The 19809-nt window shown below is 36.2% G+C and overlaps 2 protein-coding genes and 1 long non-coding RNA gene across 5 annotated transcripts; 1 reads left to right on the top strand and 2 right to left on the bottom strand.

Annotated features, from left to right (window-relative positions):
- Nucleotides 1-2525: 2525 nt before the first annotated feature.
- On the top strand, nt 2526-12236 carry LOC110786857 (histone acetyltransferase HAC1). Of its 3 annotated transcripts, none has more exons than XM_021991434.2 (16): nt 2526-2844; nt 3589-3691; nt 4249-4501; nt 4590-4778; nt 5333-6687; nt 7566-7862; nt 7949-8227; nt 8338-8466; nt 8703-8903; nt 9017-9159; nt 9362-9662; nt 9940-10076; nt 10421-10499; nt 10684-11064; nt 11421-11647; nt 11751-12236. In XM_021991434.2, the coding sequence occupies exons 1-16, from the start codon at nt 2714-2716 to the stop codon at nt 11827-11829; spliced, it is 4284 nt and encodes a 1427-aa protein (XP_021847126.1). In that variant the 5' UTR covers nt 2526-2713; the 3' UTR covers nt 11830-12236. The 3 variants fall into 3 exon arrangements, with proteins under 3 accessions (XP_021847126.1, XP_021847127.1, XP_056696600.1); XM_021991435.2 differs by having other exon boundaries at nt 2709-2844; nt 3593-3691; XM_056840622.1 differs by lacking the exons at nt 2526-2844; nt 3589-3691 and having other exon boundaries at nt 4362-4501; nt 5455-6687.
- Nucleotides 12237-12794: 558 nt separating this feature from the next.
- On the bottom strand, nt 12795-14816 carry LOC110786858 (pentatricopeptide repeat-containing protein At3g29230). The gene has a single exon (XM_021991436.2). It carries the CDS (start codon nt 14702-14704, stop codon nt 12872-12874), a length of 1833 nt encoding a protein of 610 aa, XP_021847128.1. The 5' UTR covers nt 14705-14816; the 3' UTR covers nt 12795-12871.
- Nucleotides 14817-15661: 845 nt separating this feature from the next.
- Nucleotides 15662-17865, bottom strand: LOC130466139 (uncharacterized). The gene is made up of 3 exons (XR_008926160.1): nt 17005-17865; nt 16572-16634; nt 15662-15834 (listed from the first exon to the last, which is right to left on the bottom strand). It is a non-coding gene; the product is annotated as an uncharacterized lncRNA (long non-coding RNA).
- Nucleotides 17866-19809: the final 1944 nt, after the last annotated feature.

Consider the following 19809-nt stretch of genomic DNA (forward strand, 5'->3'; position numbering starts at 1 on the left):
TTAGAAGGAATGTTTTCAAGAGTGAAAACTTCACTTTCTTGACCAAGTTATATAAAAAATAATGCATAAATATTGAATCTTTGAACTTGAAATAGGAGTATGGAAGATCATTTGAGGGGGTTTCAAGTGTGAAAACCCCTCGAATATTACTCCTTTAAAGCATTACCTAGTTCAAGTGTGTATGAACATCACATGAACATAATTGGTTTATTTATAACTTGAAAATAATTAGCAAATATGATTAGTAAATAATAAGTTTGTAGGACTCGGATTACCTAAGTAGGCTAGATTGATTTCTCCAGGGTGACTTCCCAATTGCAAGAATAGTAGAAAAGTGTGTGTTTTAGAGATTTTGAATATTTGAGAGGATTTTATTGATTGTAGATTGATTTTAGCATTACGACGTTGTATTAATGGTCTGTTTTTTTTTTATTGTACCTAATCTATCGACGTACGTCATTTTTTTTATATATAAAACAGTACAAACTGCAGATAGATGTAACCTATAAATGGAGAAGGAGACTAATGCTATTAAAACATTCTTTATCTTAAGATAATTTTGTTTGTCGTTGTGAGTTTATTAAGACTTACCACGATAGTCTTTAACAACTAACATAAATGCAACCAAAAGACGTGGTCCTTTTTCAGCTCATTGAACACTAAACGATCTTGATCAATGGCAAACCTATCCCATAATTAAACTTAGTCTCATGATTTTCCACGGCGTGTTCGAATAAATTAAAGTGTAGTCTATCAAATACTTTTGCAAACTAACATTTGTCCAATAAAGGCAATAACACATCCCTCACAAATACTTGTCTAGCTACTTACTCCTACAATGCGCATTTCAAACGCATAGACACAATAATATAAACAGTAAGATAAATTTAATAATAGAAAATAGTTTTTTTTTTTTTATTCTACTACGAGGAGTTCCCACCGTCTTCGACGAGTGGATTAATCTCCCGCGGGAGTTTGTATGGGTACCTCGATGTGCAGCATCCCTCCCAGTTGAGGTTTTTTCCATTCCCAAAGCTCGAACCCGAGACCTTGGTTAAGGAGCAAAAGACCCTTAACCACTCATGTCAACATCAATCGGTTATAATAGAAAATAGTATAACCTTATTTGGATTTACCATTTATAAAAAATTATCAATCTAAGCACATTCTTTAATTTATTCATATAATAAGTGGTGTACATGTAAATTTTGATGTTATTTGATTTCCCAATTTTGTTCTTTAATTGATTACTCTGTATGTTTTTTTTCCAAACAGTGTGAATTCTTTTAAAGCTTGGCATATTTCCTTTTTCTTTTCTTTTAATTTGTAGAATAGTATTCCCTCCATTTCTTTTTAATGTATCCATTTGGAATCTGGTGTAGTTTTTAAGAAAAATGGAATATTGGTTTGTATGGGTATAAGTGTAATGATTGGGTGTAAGAGAAAGATTAGGTGTAAGAGATTATAATAAATAAAGGAGTGAGAAAATAATAAAGAAATAAGGTAAGAGAGAGGAGTGATAATGATGGGTGATAAAGGAGGTGAGAGAGTGGATATATGGGGGAAGGGAAAAGAATTAAATATTATAGGTGGGGAAAATTAGGTGGGAATATGGGTAGAATCTTTAGGTATTTTGTTAATTAGATAGAAATGTAAGGGTATTTTAGGATAAAATGTATGTCCAAAAATAGAATAGATTCTAAATGGATACAACAATATGAAACGCTTAAAATGGAAACGGATACAACAAAAAGAAACGGAGGGAGTATAATATTTATATGGAGTATTGAAGTAAATTTGGCATGCTTTCCTATTACTCCCTCTGTATTTAGTTAAGGAATACACTTGCCTTTTCCGGCCGTATTTATTTAAGAGATACACTTGCCATTTTTAGAAACTTATCAACTCCACCATCTAATTACGGAGTAAATAATCTATCTATACCCCACCCCCTAAAATGACATGGTCCCCACTTGTTTTACTTATTAAAATATCTACTCAACCCCACTTGTTTTATTATTTTATTTTATTATATTCTTTTTCTTAATACCCGTGCCCGTCCAAGTGTATCCCTTAAATAAATACGGAAATAAATACGAAGGGAGTAATTTCTCATGTTTCCTTTTTCGGTTTCGCGTGATTTATTTGACATCTCCTAATTTTACCGGTGGTTTATGTGAAAGATATAGGAGTTGCCTTATTGTTTTCTTAAAAAAAAAAAAGTTAATGGCATTTTCTAATATAACGGTTAATGAGAGTTGAGGGATTGAAGTTTGAAGCTCTCTCATTTGTCATCACTCTGCTTTAATAATATACGGAGTAGATGTTTCGGCGTAGTACGTATTAGTTTTCGGGTGGTCAATTTTTGATTCGTACCCATTTTTATATAAAACATTATTCGGGCCTCGGCCGTTAATGTAATATAATTTCTCTGGTTCTGCGTAAAAAAAAAAATTGTATTTTAGTTTTATGTTTTAAAAAAAATCTATTAGGACTGTATAAATTTAGATTTGGCGGTCATAATAGAGATATTCTATTTACCCTAAAATTTCCCCAAATCCTCTATTCTTACGCTCCAAAAAGTTTCCCTCAAAATTGTTGATTTCTTACTTGGGAGTCTCGCATTCTTACCTGGGATTTCTTACCTAATTCCGCTCATGATTTGAAACTTTCTCCCAATTTGATTGTTTTCTGTGCATCGCGTTATGTGATCATGGCGAGCATTAAGTACAATATTCCAAAAGACGGTAAATTAGGGTTTCGTCTGGCTGAATCGGAACCTAAATTCAATTGGCGCAACAATCCCAGAATCGCTGACTGTCGTAGATTAGTTACAAACTCAATGTTGGTGATATTTCCCTCTTTTTTTTTTGTTTTTCAATTTTTCTGCTGTTTTATTTTAGCTCCTAGCCTCTGGTTCAACTATTCAAGAATTGCTTTCCTGTTCTTTTTATTGTCGAATTTAAGTGAGATTAGCACTTTTACATTGATTATAGTTCTGATATGATTACATAGAAGCACATTGGTGATCACTTAGCCCTTCTATTTCAATATGAACTAATGAACGAATGTACTACCGAGGTTTCAGAATAATGGACATACCTAGCGCGAAACGTTCCACTTTGAAATGTCGAAAAATGTCGTTGAATTTAGTATTAATATATATTTCATCATATCAACTTTTTGTAAATGTTACTACTATATGCATTGACAAGTATGTACTCCGTAGTTGAATATAGTAGTATATATTTTCATTCCCGTCCAAAATTTTATGAAGGGGTTCCTTTTGTGTAAATGGTGAGATGTTAGGTTTCTTGGTTTGGGCGGGACTGCGGGAATGGCCTCTTTTGAAGGTATGCTAGTGTTCACTATTTAATGGGCGTAATCTATTGTGTAAATAAATTGTGACATTAGCAAAATGTTAGCATCAAGGTAATTGATTGCAAAACTCGGATAGTTGTATACCAAGGAGTAGCACTAGTTTATGTTCGGAACAACTTAATCGTGTTTGAAAGTGTTAACTTCGGCTTTGAATTTTGCTTGTCAGATCACTCCTGATGTTGATTTTTTTTTTTGAATCTCCTAAAGTCAGGTGCATCTTGTACAAAATGCATCTATGAATTTTGCGCCGGAAATTCCTGCCCTTGCTGCCTACCTGGAAAATCAACTCTTCAAGGATGCTCTTTCTGAGGTTTATTATCTTAATCTATTTATTATTTCGAATTTCCCATTACCTCTCGAGTAAATTGTATTGAATGAGTGTTTGCTGAGCTGCTTCCTCTTGATATTCAACTATCTTTCCAATGTGACCTGGCAAACAACTTGTGTTATATTTTTCTTGCTCAACAACTTTTTTCTTATGCGTTGAGACTCTTGAGAGATTCACTGCATTTTGACTTTGGTTTTAGCGACACTAACTCCATTCCATAATGATGTTTCAGTTCATAATTTTGACACTATTCACAATTTAGGAGAATCTTCATGATTCCCAATGTATAAGAAAAAATATATTCATGTGGATCTTGTTTGATTCGTCTCAATGACTACTTTAAGAATATCAAAATTTATAATTTGTAATAGTGTGTAATTAGAGATAAAAATGATATGAAATGTGCATTGACAAACTGGAACACCAATATGAAACAGAAAAAGTATATTAAAATCTGTCTTTTAGTTGAACTATCTTTTATTTTAGTTTTTTCTTATTTTACATTGTATCTTACCAAGACTGACTTTCGCATGTTTCAGAATGACTACATGGATCGAGAGAAATTGCTTATTCGCGTACAAAATTTAATTAATTTGCGTTGGACTTCTGCTCAGCATGAACCAATGCATGCCACTACATCATTACCAACATATGTCTCTGCTCCAACTCTTGGGATGAAGAGTAACTTAATTAATAAGCCACTTTGTGATCAATACACGATTGCTGATACTGGCTGTATGTTGGATCGTGCACCAAAATTGCTAGCTGATGTGCCAAGGAGTAGTATATATGGTAAATCAATATATCCGTTGTATAACATTTTAATGCCACATTGGTGGTTTTCTTTCATGTCTTAGTATTGCGCATATTTTTTTTGCAGGATCGCAAAAATGTATGTTGGAAGCAAATCTATGGCAGCCTGAACTAGTGCCACCAAATAACCACTTTTCTGGAATGGGATTTTCTAATGCCGAATCTGGTGATAGTGGAATCACTTACTCTGGTTTGCAGTATGATTCTGAGGCATCCTTTGAGAGTCATCGTTACAAATATCAGGATTCTACCAAAGGTGTGCTTACTGTTTACATATCTTCCTTAGTACCTGGAAAACAACCTGTGTTGACACTTGCCATCTTTTTATTGGGGATTGATGTTGTCCCCTTTCTTCACCACCAACAACAACTTTTGTCACGTCTCTTTTTTGTCAAAGTAGAGCTATTTGTCTTTTTTAGTCTCCTATGTTTGTGTTTAACATTAACTTAGCATCAGTTTCCCCAGGGCTAGATATATTGACATTCTGAACTAAATTTGTTAATTATTCTGTTGCTGCAGTAATATGGATTGTTTGAGGTGATTTTAGTTCTAGGTTACTTGCCGGTGTAGTGCAAGGCACATTCTGCGAAACTCTCAGCATTGTTATATTCTCTAATCTTTCACGCTTTTGGTTGTATATGTGTGGTTAATTTACCTTGTGCTGCTCTTCTCCAAGCTGTGAGCTTGTGACTTAAACTGACTTGCCTGCTTCATCTAGGCAAAGATAAATGAGCACAATTTATTTGTATGTAGTGATGATATAATTTGGTTCCTCAACTTAATCTGAATTCTTGTGTCTTTGATTTTAAGGTGAGGCCAACTTCGACATCTTTAATGACATGAATTCTCCTTCTGTGCATACATCTGCTATGGCGAGAGAGAATTTGAAATTTGAAGTTTCCTCTGTTTCTGATGGTTTGTATATGCGACAGCCAGTTCTGGGATCCCTGCAGCTTAAACAACAGCTCTCATGTTTAGAATCTCATAGCGATGGACGCTTTGGGGAGAACGAATCATTAGGAAGTTTACCAGTGCAAAATAGAAATTTGTATGCACTTCCTGGCACCACATCAACCTCTAGCAATACACAGCAGCTTCCTGCGGTGCTCCTAGTCAATTATATTATTTACAATTTGAGCAGAGGGAGGCTTAAAGTTCCGCTTTTGGAATTCCTGCATTCACGGAATTGCGAAGGTGGCATCTGCAAATGTGAGGAACATAAGTGGTTCCTCTCACATTATGATGATTGTGGCTCTGCTAACTGTAATATTTGTGGACCTGCTGTTAAGGAATGTTCTGCAAGGGGTATTAATATTGTGCAACCTGGATTAAGAAAACAAAGAATAGGTGTTGATAGGTTGACACATAGTAATGATTGTGGCAAGAGAGTCTGTGTTAACACTTCTGAAGACCTTATGAATCCTGCAAAATCTAGGAAGTTGGATTCCTCTCCTAGAAGTGATTCACCATGTGATGTTTCTGTATTAACTGAGGAGCCATTCAGTCCTTCAGGACCTTTGAACTTTGCGCAACCGTCTGTATCTCAAATGATGGCTACTATTGCTAACCCAGGGGCAAATGTGGAAATTACCACTAGTCACACTAATGATGCTCTAAGAATTAGTGAAGTTGACAACAGCCATCTGGACGACGTTCTGGGATCTGGTGATGCAACCCTTCCTTCTGAAGGCGTGTCTGCTGTCGTTCAACAGAAAGATGAAAGGGTTTCTAGTCATATTTATGATGCCGCAAGGCTTAGTCAAGAAGGCAATGGCACCCTGAAGGATACCTGGAGAAGCAACTCTGATGATGTTACCAAGTTTTCCGATGACCCATCTGCCGATGATTTCTGTCAGAAAAAGATTGAACCTGCAGTTAATGAGCTCAAAGTTGAGGTTCCTGATAGCCGCTGTGAATTGCCATCTGATTATGTTCCGACCTTTTGTGATGACAAGTCTATTGCTCCAAATGTAGATTTTACGCCGGGAAGGGATCCAGAAGAAATTCAACCTAGGATAAATCAGGAAGGTTTTCCACCAATACCTGGTTCCTGGACTGGGATGAAGTCAGAAAAACAGAAGGTGGATGGCATCAGTTTAATTGACTTTTTTACACCTGAGGAAATCAAACAACATATTTCTGGTCTCAGGCAGAAAGATGATCAGGTTATTCCCCTTCTTCAATTAATGGTACTAAATCCATTGTAGTTCTGTAACCCAGGTTATCTCCATTTTGTTCTGCTCTAGTCTAATCACCTTTGGGTTACATCTTTTGTTCTCTGCTCATTTTGTTGTTAGTGTGAAAAGCTTTTAGCAAAAAAATAAAAAATAAAAAAAATCTCGTTGGGACAAGTTGCCTATACCTTAAGGAGGTTTAGCTGGTGCCATTTCATTAATGGTGTACTAGGTACAGCATAGTAGTTGGTAATTCTAGTCCTTAATAATAGTTGTGAACTTCTGTAATGGTTCGCCAGGCTGTGATTGTTTATTACAATATGAAATTGGAGAATTTGATGGGATTCATGTTATGTGTACAAAGTTTTTTGTCATCCCAACCTGGAACTAACTTGATTTTCCGTGCTGTTCTGGTGATATTCTGCAATTTATCCCGATGTTCTCATGTAGGGTAAATACTCATAGGTGTGACTGATAATTGGAATGCTATTACCTAGCCAATTTAATTCTGACCCATTTTCCGAAACATTTTCTTTGCGGATCTGACATTAGTATCCACGTCTAAATGTATTGTCTCTGCAGGATTTTGATTCCTCTTCCTTTCTTTTTCCTAAGGGGGTGCCAAGGTGGTTGGTCGGTACTTGAGCATAAGAGTTAAATATGAAATAAAATCCAATTCTCGTAAATTTTGATGTGATTAAACTTTCTACCTGTCTCCTTATAGCATCAATGCCTCTATGAATATACCAGGGATTAATATAGTCGAACAAAGAATGCATGCTGTAAACATGTATTTTTTATTCTTTCTTGCTTTGTCTGCTCAATTGTGACTTTTCCGCTGATGTACTTTTCGTTTTCTTTTGTCCTAGGGCATAATCAAGGAATTAGTGGGAAATGGAGCAAGCTGTTCAGTTAGTGAGAATTTCTGTCAGCTGTGTGCCTTGCCTCAGCTTGCATTTTCACCAATGCCATTATATTGTTCATCCTGCGCTGGACGTATAAAGAAGAATGCAACATATTACTCCACAAATGACAAAACTTGTGATCCATTTTTCTTTTGTACCACATGTTATAACAAGTGTCACCGTGAATTTACATTTTATGGGTTGTCTTTTTCTAAGCCCAATCTCGAGACACTAAAGAATGATTCTCTTACTGTTGAATCGGTGAGATATACTGTTTTATTTTGTAAACTATAAAATGTAGTTTCTCGGCAAGTTCGCAACTCATGAATATGGCTTTGGTGTTGCAGTGGGTTCAATGTGATAGATGTGAAGGATGGCAACACCAGATATGTGCCCTCTTTAATGACAAAAAAGACTTAGGAGGTAAATCAGAGTATCTTTGCCCAAGGTGCTATTTAGAAGACCTTGAATTTGGGGTGCATATGTCTTTGCCACGGTCTTCTTCTTTGGATGCAAGTAATCTTCCTCAAACTTTGCTCAGTGATCATCTTGAGCAACGACTCTTTGAAAGTCTTAAGGAAGAGAGGAAAAATAGGGCAAAGGCTGCAGGAAAAAATCCTGAAGAGGTGAGCTGGCTTCAGATATGATCAGTGTGCTTTTTGCCTTATGTTCACTTGTTCTACTCATTGAATTTTTTTTAAAGATGAACTGTCAACTTCTGTTATTTCTTTAATAGGTTCCACATCCTGCTGATCTTGCTGTGAGGGTAGTATCATCTGTTAACAAGAGAGTGAAAGTGAAGCAGCAGTTTCTGGACATATTTCCTGAAAAGAGTTATCCTGCAGAATTTCCTTATAGATCAAAAGTAAGTTAAATTGCATCCGTATTATATGTTGTATAGGAATACGCTTCCTTTCATGTGGTATACTATATATGGAAATTCTTGTTATGTCCGAGAATCTGCTAATCTTGAAGGGTGGTTTTGGCTACGTAAGTACTTTGTCCTGTTTCTGAGGTTTTAAGGTGTTTAACGCACTTCTTTTTTAATTTATCTATGATATTCATTGAATCGTGTGTGATTGTATAACTTTTCAATTCCAGGTTATTCTTTTATTTCAAAGGATTGAAGGTGTAGATGTCTGCCTTTTTGCCATGTATGTCCAAGAGTTTGGGTCGTCCTGTAGCCAGCCGAATCAAAGATGCGTTTATATTTCTTATCTTGATTCTGTCAAGTATTTTAGGCCTGACACAAAAACAGTGAAAGGAGAAGCTCTTCGGACTTTTGTTTATCATGAAATTTTGGTATACTTTCTACCCTAACTTTTCAGTCGATATTTGTTCGGATTATCTAAAGATAATTTTGATACTGGAGATAATTTCTCTAATGTCTGGCATTATCTTCTTCTTTCTCTCAGGTCGGATACCTTGATTATTGCAAGAAACGAGGCTTTGTCACCTGCTATATATGGGCCTGTCCACCAGTCAAGGGAGAAGACTATATTCTATACTGTCATCCAGAGACGCAAAAAACGCCCAGACCTGACAAGCTGCGGCAGTGGTATGTTTTTTTTACACAATCCTTTTCCTACTCATAAGAATCATGATAAGTTTGTTCATGAAACGCTTTATAGTTATACTTGTACATTTTACACTCAGGTTTCTCTTTTTGTTGTCTTTGGAAGATTTGAAACATTGTTATTCTTGTACTTCTATTTTTGTCAATTACCTTTATCATTATTGAAGTTATTTTTACCAATCAGGTATCAATCAATGCTAAAGAAAGCAACAGAAGAAAAGATTGTGGTGAATTTCTCAAATTTATATGAGAAGTTCATTGCACCTACTGAAGAATACAACACAAAAGTTACAGCAGCCAGGTTGCCTTACTTCGATGGTGATTATTGGTCTACCGTTGTTGAGGGTATGATTAAAAAGATCGACAAAAAAAGCAGAGGGAACCCTCAAGAACAGCTTAAAGGTTTTACAAAGCGGCGTCTCAAAGCTATGGGGCATACTAATCCTTCAGCTGATGATGCAAAAGACATCCTTCTGATGCAAGAGGTTGGTTTTTCATCTCTCAATTTGTAACATTACACGAATAGCTTTCAGAATTAGCAGTTAAGAGGTGAAGTTTGTGTTCAGAATTGGTATCTCCTTCTGGGTCGGAGTCCTCCCTCTTCTTCTCCGTATGACAGTAATGTAAATTTCAGTATTCGTGAGGATGAGGATGTGCTGAAGGATTGAGTGTTGATGTTCTTACTAAATAAACTAATGAAATTTTCTTTACTACTGTTCCTCTATTGTCCCCGAGTAATTTGTGTTTTCTATTTATTGACAGCTTGAACAAAGTATATCATCAGCAAAGGAAGACTTTATTATTGTGTACTTACAATTCGTCTGTACGCACTGCCATGAAATCATATCAGGGATAAGGTGGTTTTGTAATCAGTGCAAAAACTTCCAGCTATGTGGAAGGTAATTATCTGAGTTGGTGGTTGATACTGATCAATTGATTATTAATTGGCGTGGGAAGGATGTCACAGTGAAGTAGATAGTTAAATATGAAGATCTGCCCATAAATATCTGCTGAATACAATTGCAACACTGACACATTAATTCTCCTGTCACAGACTCACAGTGGAGTTTGGATGAAATATAATATATAGACAGAATTTTTCATTTTGAGATTGTGATATGAATACCCCTCCCCCTTTTGACTAACTAATGGAGTAAGAAAGTGGGGTGCCTGTTTCTCTGTTATGCTAAATTATAAGGACTTTGGTACTTTCTACTTATCCTGGCTATTTTTTGCTTGGCAGATGCCATGATGTGGCTAAGCAATCTGGACCAGCAGACACACACATGTCTAGTGCTGGTCAGAGACATGCTCTCTCTCAGGTATCATCTTGGTTCATCTCCTTCCCGATAATTCCTTCTCTCCAACCCAACTAAAAAGAAAGGAAAGAAAAAGAATACTATGCATCAAGTATAACTAGAATGGGTACATCAAATTAATCCAGATATTGTCAAAAGAGAGATTCAGATTTTAATGCAAATTCATAATTTAACTTCTGCTTTTCAGGAGGTGGTGAATGATGTACCAGTTGATACTGAAGATAATGATGCCATTATGGACAATTGTTTCTTAGAGAACAGGCATGCTCTTTTGAGTTTCTGTCAAGGAAATCACTATCAGTTTGACTCTCTTCGTCGTGCAAAGCACTCCTCTATGATGATTCTGTATCATCTCCACCATCCAAATGGGTCTAACGCTGGGACTTCTTGCGGATTGTGCCTTAAGGATATAATAAGTGCTGATCCAAGATGGATGTGTGAGATATGCCCGGAGTTTAATGTTTGTAGCTCATGCTATGAGAAACGTGGTGCTTTTTGCCACAATCACACGTTGATGCATCATCCATCCACAGCAATTAGGAAAACTGAAGTTAAAATGGAAGAATTGGTAAGAAGTGCTTGTATTGTTTTGTCCTTTTTTCTAGGAGAAGATGGGTCTCAATAAGACCTATATTTGTTAATGAATCCCTTGGGAACAAGTTCCTGCACATATTATTCCTTTCTTTTCATTTACCAAGCCAAGCTTTGTCTAGTGGGAAGGAGAACACCAAAGTTTGAGGTTCAATCCCCAATAAGGGCATTTCGGGTCTCTCCCCCCCACCCAAAAAAAAAATTCCCTTAAGGCTCTAGCCCGCTAACATGGTCGGGTTAACCTGAGGTGGATTCCGGCTAGACAGAGCAGTTTATCTTTACCAAAAAAAATCCTTTTCAATTATATGCTAACGTTGCAAGTTGGCAATGCAGGTCAAACAGCTGCTTGATGTTCTATTACATGCATCACGGTGTCAAACAACTACGAATCATCCTTGTTCTTATCCAAATTGTGTGATTCTGAGGAGACTCTTTTCCCATGCACATGCATGTAGTATTCGAGTTGCTGGTGGGTGTCGTCATTGTAAGAAGACCTGGTTTATTCTATTGATGCATTCTCGAAAGTGTAAAGATTCGAGTTGCGGTATCCCACGATGCATGTATGTTTCATTTCAGTAGTTATTTACTTGTCTGTTTTGACTTTATGTTTAATTTGGGGTGGAAATTTACATCTTCGTTTTAATTTTTTGTCTGCTGTTTCAGGGAGTTGAAAAATCATGCAAGAAGAATTGAATTAGAAAGTGCGTCCAGATGTTTGCCGTCGGTCAGTGTTATAAACTGACCTTAAACTTTCATGTACAGCAGCTTTATATGATTTGTGAGGACAGAATACTGTTTGTACATTCTTTTGGTGAGAGGCAATTGTACAGGTAGATAGCAGCAGGAATCTTTCAGAAGTAAATCTGTAGAGTTATTCAGAAAATAATGAGAGCATTAAGGGGCGAAAATTATTCCTCTTCTTAGGATGAGTTTGTATATACAGGTTATAACCTCGCAATTTTTGTAATCTTTCCCCCCATGCTCGATGTAAAAAGCCCCCTTGTGTGGTGCTAAAATAAATCCTAAGCTTAAGTATTTGTAGTCCCTTAGAAATCTCATTTTGATTATGAGAAACCAGCATTTTGGCGAGCTGAAAAGGTTACATTGTTCGTTATGTTATGTAATTAGTTTTCTCTTATTCCTCAAAAATTAGTTGAGGGCTGTATGCCTACATATGTCTGGTATATTTTGTTGGTAAGAACTGCCTTGCTAGACAGGGATTTATTGCAGATAAACTAGCCAGCTACACAATTAGGTGCACAGCAATATACAACAATCATCTGCAGCTCATTCTGCCGAGGGAAAAAGGGAGTCAGGTAGGTTTTGGAAAACCAGTTAGGTGCACAGCAATACATCATATTTCTTGTGAAAATTATTAGGTGCATCGTACACCCAAGGATATGTTTATACGCATTGGTGGTCCCTACTACATTTTCTCCCCACATGTAAATAGAAAATGTAAAAGGGTGTACGGTGCATTCGGGTGCATCTAACATGCATTCGGGTGCATCCTTCCTGTAATCATTCTTTTCCTTTTATAACTCATTCTGGCAAAGTTGTTCCATAGATACAGAAGGCCAAAGGAGGAGAATCCTAGGACCGCCATTGTAGAGAAATAAAAGAACTACTGTATGTCTATTTTATCTATCGACAGTTCTGTTAAGAACCAGAGTAGCGATCCCTAATTCCTTTAGGGACGAAAACCAGTTTATTGTCAGTAACATCATAATGGTAAAACTCTGAGAATCATCTGCTCCACAATAAAGCTACTTCGACCTCATTCACTATGTTAACCTTGGGGCATAACCAGGTTTCTTAAGTTGTGGTCGTAATAAATGGATCATCTGATATATATCTTCTGAATTTGGGTGAGAACTGTCAAACACAGTAAATTCATGAACCTCACCATCCAGGTCAAGAGTACTAGTTCCAGAAGGTTTTTGGACTCCTATATTCTTCATAGCTCGTCTAACATTTGCTACATTAGCCCAATCCCCAGCAGCAGCAAAAATATTAGACAACATAGACAAATTTCCAGCCTCTGCTGGATTCATTTTGACCAAATGCTTCAAAACCTCCTGAGCAAGTTCCTCAGGATAATGCAACCGGCATGCTCCTAAGAGCGTTCCCCAAATAACGGCATTTGGTTCCATTGGCATGTTTTGCACAACCTCTAACGCTTCTTTCAAACGCCCACCACGACCTAATAGATCAATCAAACAGCCATAGTGCTCGATTTGGGGAACAATATAATAGTCCCTTTCCATTGAATAGAAATACCCAACACCCCTGTCAACATAACCCATGTGAGTGCAAGCACATAAGATTCCAATGAAAGTGATTTTATCAGGTTCAAATCCTGCTTGTTTCATCCTATAGAAAAGTTTGAGGGCAGTCAATCCATCTCCATGCATTGCTAAACCTTGGATAATAGTATTCCAAGAAACCAAATCTCTTTCTGACATCCCCTGGAATACAGCTAATGCTTTTTCCACACACCCACATTTAGCATACATATCGATCAATGCATTAGTCACTGCAGTACTACATCTAAATCCAGCAGCCACCATTGAGGAACGAACTCTCTTCCCAAGTGCAAGCAAACCAGACTCTGCACAAGCAGCTAGGATACTAATAATTGTCCCATCATCAAGCTCCAATCCTGAATTCTCCATTTCATTGTACAAACAAATGGCCTCCTTTATGAATCCCTTCTCAGCATACCCAGAAATCATTATTGTCCAAGACACCAAATTTTTGACAGGCATCTTATCAAACAATAACCTAGCCATATCCAAATCCCCTGCTTTTGTATAACCCGAAACCATTGTAGACCAAGACACCACATTTCTTCCTGGCATCTTCTCAAACAAATGAAATGCAGAATTCATGTCCCTCGCTTTGACATACCCATCCAACATGGTATTCCAGCTCACAACATCTCTCTCAGGCATTTCATCAAACATTTGGCGAGCTTCTTCCAACAAACCCCCTTTAATCAACCCACTAACCATTGAATTCCAAGAAACAACATCTCTATCCTCCATAACCATAAACAACTTCCTAGCAGAACTAACACCAATCACCCCACACTTACAATAGCTATCAATTAAGGAATTAGGTACAAAAATATCAGCAAAAAACCCTAATTTGATCATATGAGTATGAATCATTTGAACCATTTCTAATGAACAAGTTCCAATACAAGCCTTTAGTAGAAAAGGGTATGTGAAATTATCCGGGAAAACGCCATTTTTCAGCATATCAAGAAAAGTAGTGAAAGCTTGAGATTGTTGAGAATTCTGGGTATGAGCTCTAATAAGAGAATTGTACAAATGAACATTGGGAAATTGAACTTGGTTGAAAACATTAATGGCTATCCTTAATTGATGGCATAGAGAGAAAGCAGAGACTAATTTAGGTGCAACAAAGGGATCATCATGAAGATTAGCTTTGAAGATTTGAGCATGAATTTGCTTCAAATGTGGTAAGTTTGAGCATTTGTGAAGTTCAGACACTTTGAGTTCGAGTTGCCTTCTTGTGGAGACCCAAGTTGGGGCTCTAATGGGTGAGCTCATAGGTGGTATGAAACTGCTGTGTGGCTGAAGTTTTGTCATCTCTCATAAGAAGGAATAGATGAACTAATTGTTAGAAATCAATTCATAGATTGATAAGAATAATCTACACCATTGGATAATATCGTTGTCCCTCTCGTGGTCTGTCAACTGTCAAGGGCTATTTGGAGTTATAGCGAGTAAGGATCTCCTTAGTAATCAAATGACAATTTCACAAATAATTGTTGATTTATTACGAAAATGTCATTAAATATAAGTATTAAATACAATGATTGTAACTAAGTGTGGGTTTCACGTACATTCAACATTGCATTTCGTAGTTCATTAATAACCATGTACGGAGTACTATATTCGTTTTAAAATGATCTTTACACTTTCCGTTTTAGTCCGTTTCATAATATTTTTTATCCTTTGTTTTATTCTATTTTTGGACATGAAAATTTACTACCTTACCCTTCTTACCTCATAATATTTACAAATTTTCACTTTCTCTTAGTTTATTCATTTTTTATTACAACCACCCAATTTTTTACATTTCTCTTACTTTATTCATATTTTATCATATTCAACTAACTTTTTTACTTTTGTCTTAATATTTGTGTAAATAGTAACCGTGAAGATCTTTATGAAACGGCGATGCCCCGGATTGAACAATTAATTATCATATTCTTTAATGAAATTATGTGGATATTTTCACAATAATTTTCCAGTATTATATTAATATTAATTTTGCAAAAATAACAGGTAAAAAGTCATAGCTCAATTGGATAATGCTCTAGTGTTAAAACTTGAGTTCATAGGTTCAAATCTTATGCAAATCTATTTCTCATTTTTTAAATGAAAGTAGATTGATAGCATGGATTTACGGATTGAAAACTGTAACACCCTGACCTCTAAATCACTATTTAAAGCATAATTAGCAGCGGAATTAACCTAATTTGGTCGGGACATTACCTGCCGTAATTCCCTCTTGGAAATTACAAGGCAACATCATACATAAGCCATAAAAACCTCCAAATTAATATAATAATCATTTATATTCCCAAAATACAAGTACATAAATTACTAAAAGTCTTTGATTAAACTATTATAAACATCAAGCATAAACTAGGTGAATAATATAAAAGTGAAATTTCCTCGCAACTACGCGTTTTCATCGATTCCCGCAGTACCTAAAACGGAAAAACAAAACGGTGAGCCGAAGACTCAGTAACGACTACCCTAGCAACGTAAAATTCATTTCAACTCATTTTATTTAATAACACATGGAGAATAGAATAAGTAAAACATTTAATAAAACATCATATTTAATTCATTCATAAACTTTTAATGAAAACGTCATTCATAAACTTTTAATTAACATGCTAGTTGTCGGCAAGTACGAATCGTGAAGGAATTCTCCACTGGGCCTGGGCCCATAAGAGCCTGGGCTCATCATCGTAACATGGGGCCTGGGCCCTGAGCCTGGGCTCATAAACCATGGGAACCTGGGCTCGTGATCCATGGGTGGACAGGTGTCCGTGGTGCATGCATGACCGGTAGATAGGAAGATGGTAGTTTATATACCGCCAGACAAACCAGGTCTTTCACTTTTATTTATCATGTTTTATGTATTTTTACCAAGCCTTGGCTTGTATTTCAGTTGAAACAACATAACTCTTTTAGATCATAAAACATCATTTTGATCCTGGGATCAATAAAATAACAATTCTTTCATGGCATTGCATAAACATCATTTTATGAGAAAACTCAATCAAATCATATTATAACAAACAATTCAAACAAATCATATTTCATTCCCACAATCCATAAAACATGACAAAACATTTAATTCATAAATCCAATCATAACGTCATAATTTTCATAATACATTTATAAGGGGATTGCGGGTATTAGCAATAGCCGTTACCTCAACCGGTGTTCTATACTTCCTGTTTGATGGATCGTTCTTCCTAAGCTCCAAGTCCGATTTCTTTCAGAATATTAAATTATTGAATTAGTACTACAACGATAAATAATCTAAAATTATTATTTTATAATAATAAATTTTATAAGTAAAGAATTTTATGATTAACGAATTTTAATAAAAAGTATAATTTCGAAATTTAATGAAATATTATTATTAATCCAATTTTCGATCAAAATACATAAATTCCATAAATCAGTTTACATGCAAATATTATTTAAATTCCGTTTTTGATAAATAAACTAGTAACTTATTTTCGTAAAATCGATAATAAAACCTGAAAATTAATAAACATTTTATTAGTAAATAATCATTTTATTGAATAATAAGTATTGATATGTTAAAATCTGATAATTATAAATCAACCTTAACTCACCAAAAAGCCCAAATTGAGAAATGGCCCAACCTGAAATTGGGTTTGAGGGAAAATAAAAGTCAGGGCTTCAAAATTAGGAATTTTGATTTCTCTTTTCTTTTTTTTTGTTCTCGGTTTCCTGGGAAAGCAGGCAAGAACAGGGGAGGGGTGCACGAAGGGAAGGAGAAGAGAAGAGAGGAGAGGAGGGGACAGCTGGGCTGGGCGGCGCAGCAGCGCGAACCCGCGCTTCAGGCGACGACGGTGGGTGGTTTGTGGTGGAAGACCGACGAGAGAGAGGGAGAATAGAGCATGACTTAGGGGAAAAACAGGGGTGTTTTGGGTGTTTCTAATCGGTGTGGGAGGAGGGAGGTAATGATTTGACGGTGACGGTGGGTTGTTGAGGATGACGGAGAGAGAGGTTGGGGTTTGGTGGTGGCGGCACGGTGGTGCAGCGAGGAGGAACAGAGGAAGGCAGGGGAAGGGTCAGAGGATGGCGACGGAGAAGAAGGAGGGGAAGGGAGGTATGGTGGTCGACGGTGGGTTAGCGGTGGTGTCGGTGGCCGTTGGAACTTGGTGGTTGTAGGCAGTGGTGGTGTTGGGTGGGTGGTGAAGTAAGGGAAAAAAAGAAAGGGAAGGCAGGGGAGTTTGACCGAGGAGAGCAAGGTGGTGCGCGTGTGGTGGTGGTTGACTGAGACAGCTCGGCGTTGCGGCTGGGTGGTTGGCCGTGGTGGTCGACAAAGGATGGTGGTGGCAGTGGTGGTAGCCGGTGGTTGCAGTGGTGTTTGTTGATGGTTCGAATCAGAGAAGAGAAAAGAGGAGGAAATATTGAAAGTGGTTTTGGTTTTTCATGTTAGAATACCAATTCTGAAATGTTTGAATATGTTTGAATATGTAAACAGGAAGAGTGATGAATAAGGAGAAGTCCTTGGTCTCCAAGGCATGAAATTGGAATTTTTGGACTGATTTCAAGGGAAAAGAAGAAAGGAACTTTATTGCTTTTTACGTGGAGAGCAAGGAGTTGAAGTGAAATAGAATTTTGCTCTTCAAGGGCATTTTCGTAATTTTACAATATTAGGCACAATTTCAGAAATTGTTGTACTTTTCAGAAATTCATAAAAATAGAAATGTTTAATAAAAATCAAGTTTTGAAATAATTCTTTATAAAAATATCGTTTAACGAAAAATAAATTTAGTTTCCGAATAAAATAAGAGCGTTTAGAAATTATTAGAAATCCGAGAATAATTAATATTTAAAAAGGTCGTTAAGCTTGTAAATATGACATGATAATTATAAAATCTGAAAAAATAAATCGTGTAACAATATTAAAACTTCAAGCGAAACAAAACTTCATTAATTAAAATTACGTTCGAAATTAGGATTTAAAACGATTTTAAGCTAAATAAAAATAATTAAGCATAATTAATCGAATTTTAAAAAAATTCGGGGTATTACAAAAATAGAGCGTCATGTGAACTAGATAGTCCGCCTAGTTTTCTTCCCTAATAAAAAAAATAATAACATAAATTCACAATCATTGACTCACGAATAAACAATATACTTCGTAATATTTTAGTAATACATCAACAGCCCTGGAATATATTGTCGACAACTAAATCCCTTACTAATATACAGTTAATAACTATAAATATACGGTCAGCATACATAATTATATCGAGTGGAGGGGCTCGGTATAATTCTACCGACCCTTGTGATAGTTCGCAACTAGTTTCTAATCGTGATGACTACTTAGGAGTATCTCTCAAGCGGAGGGTCTCCTAATATGTACTTTTCTTATCTATAAAAAAGTAAAATCATACCACCTTTGATCGGGAAAGTTTTTCAACAACTGAGATTAGCTCGAAATTTCTCTTCTTCTATTTACTTTATTCTTATTGTTTATTACTTATTTTTCTTAAAATCATACAAGATAAGAAAAATTCAGCCCAATAAAGCAAAACACTCACAGAAAACATACAGATCATACTAGACCAGAAAAGGGGGAAAAAAAAAACTCACAGAGAAATTCAGACCGGATTAGACCAGACCAGAAAAATTCATACTATAACATAATGCTAAAAAAATGAGACCATACCAGGTGAAAAGAACAGCGTCCAAGCGGCGAGCATGGTACCCAAAACACACACTTGTTTATGGGAAAGAAAATGACTACTTTTTCCGTACCTAAATATTTTTCCCATTTCCTTTTAAGGTGTCCTAAAATAGTCTTCCCATTTATTTTCTTACCTTTTTTTATCTTCTCTTTGTAATTTTATTGGTGTATCAATAAAAGACCTTGTAATCTCATTGGTTGGATGCATTAATGAGTTTGCATTTTTATTCCTCAAATTCTTATAACTATTTTGTATATGTTATGAGAACGACGGATCCAGATTTTTTTTTTTTTTGTTTTGGCAATTAATAATGGGATATATTAATAACCAAATCCTTGAGAAACCTCAAGGGGTAGAGCATATATTACAACCTACAAAACACCAACAACAGAAGAGCTACAACAAAGCAACAGCTCAAAATAGCTACAGCAGCAGCTACTAAACATACTCTACTCTACCTCTAAGATCATCAGAGCATCTGCAACACACTCTAAAGAGAATGTCTTTAACAATACTATCAATAGATCTCCTAGTTTGTCTAAAAACAACAACATTTCGAGCAAGCCAGATATGATACACAGTCTCAGTGGAGCACATGACATAAAGCACAGAGCAACCACTAGTCTTCCTGCTCCTCTTAACAACTACATTTAGCTCACTAGCAAAGCCATTCCCTCTTCTAGAGATCCCAATGCTTCTCAAAACTCTCTGCCA

This window comes from Spinacia oleracea, chromosome 1, assembly GCF_020520425.1.
Source record: "Spinacia oleracea cultivar Varoflay chromosome 1, BTI_SOV_V1, whole genome shotgun sequence".
NCBI lineage: Eukaryota > Viridiplantae > Streptophyta > Magnoliopsida > Caryophyllales > Amaranthaceae > Spinacia > Spinacia oleracea.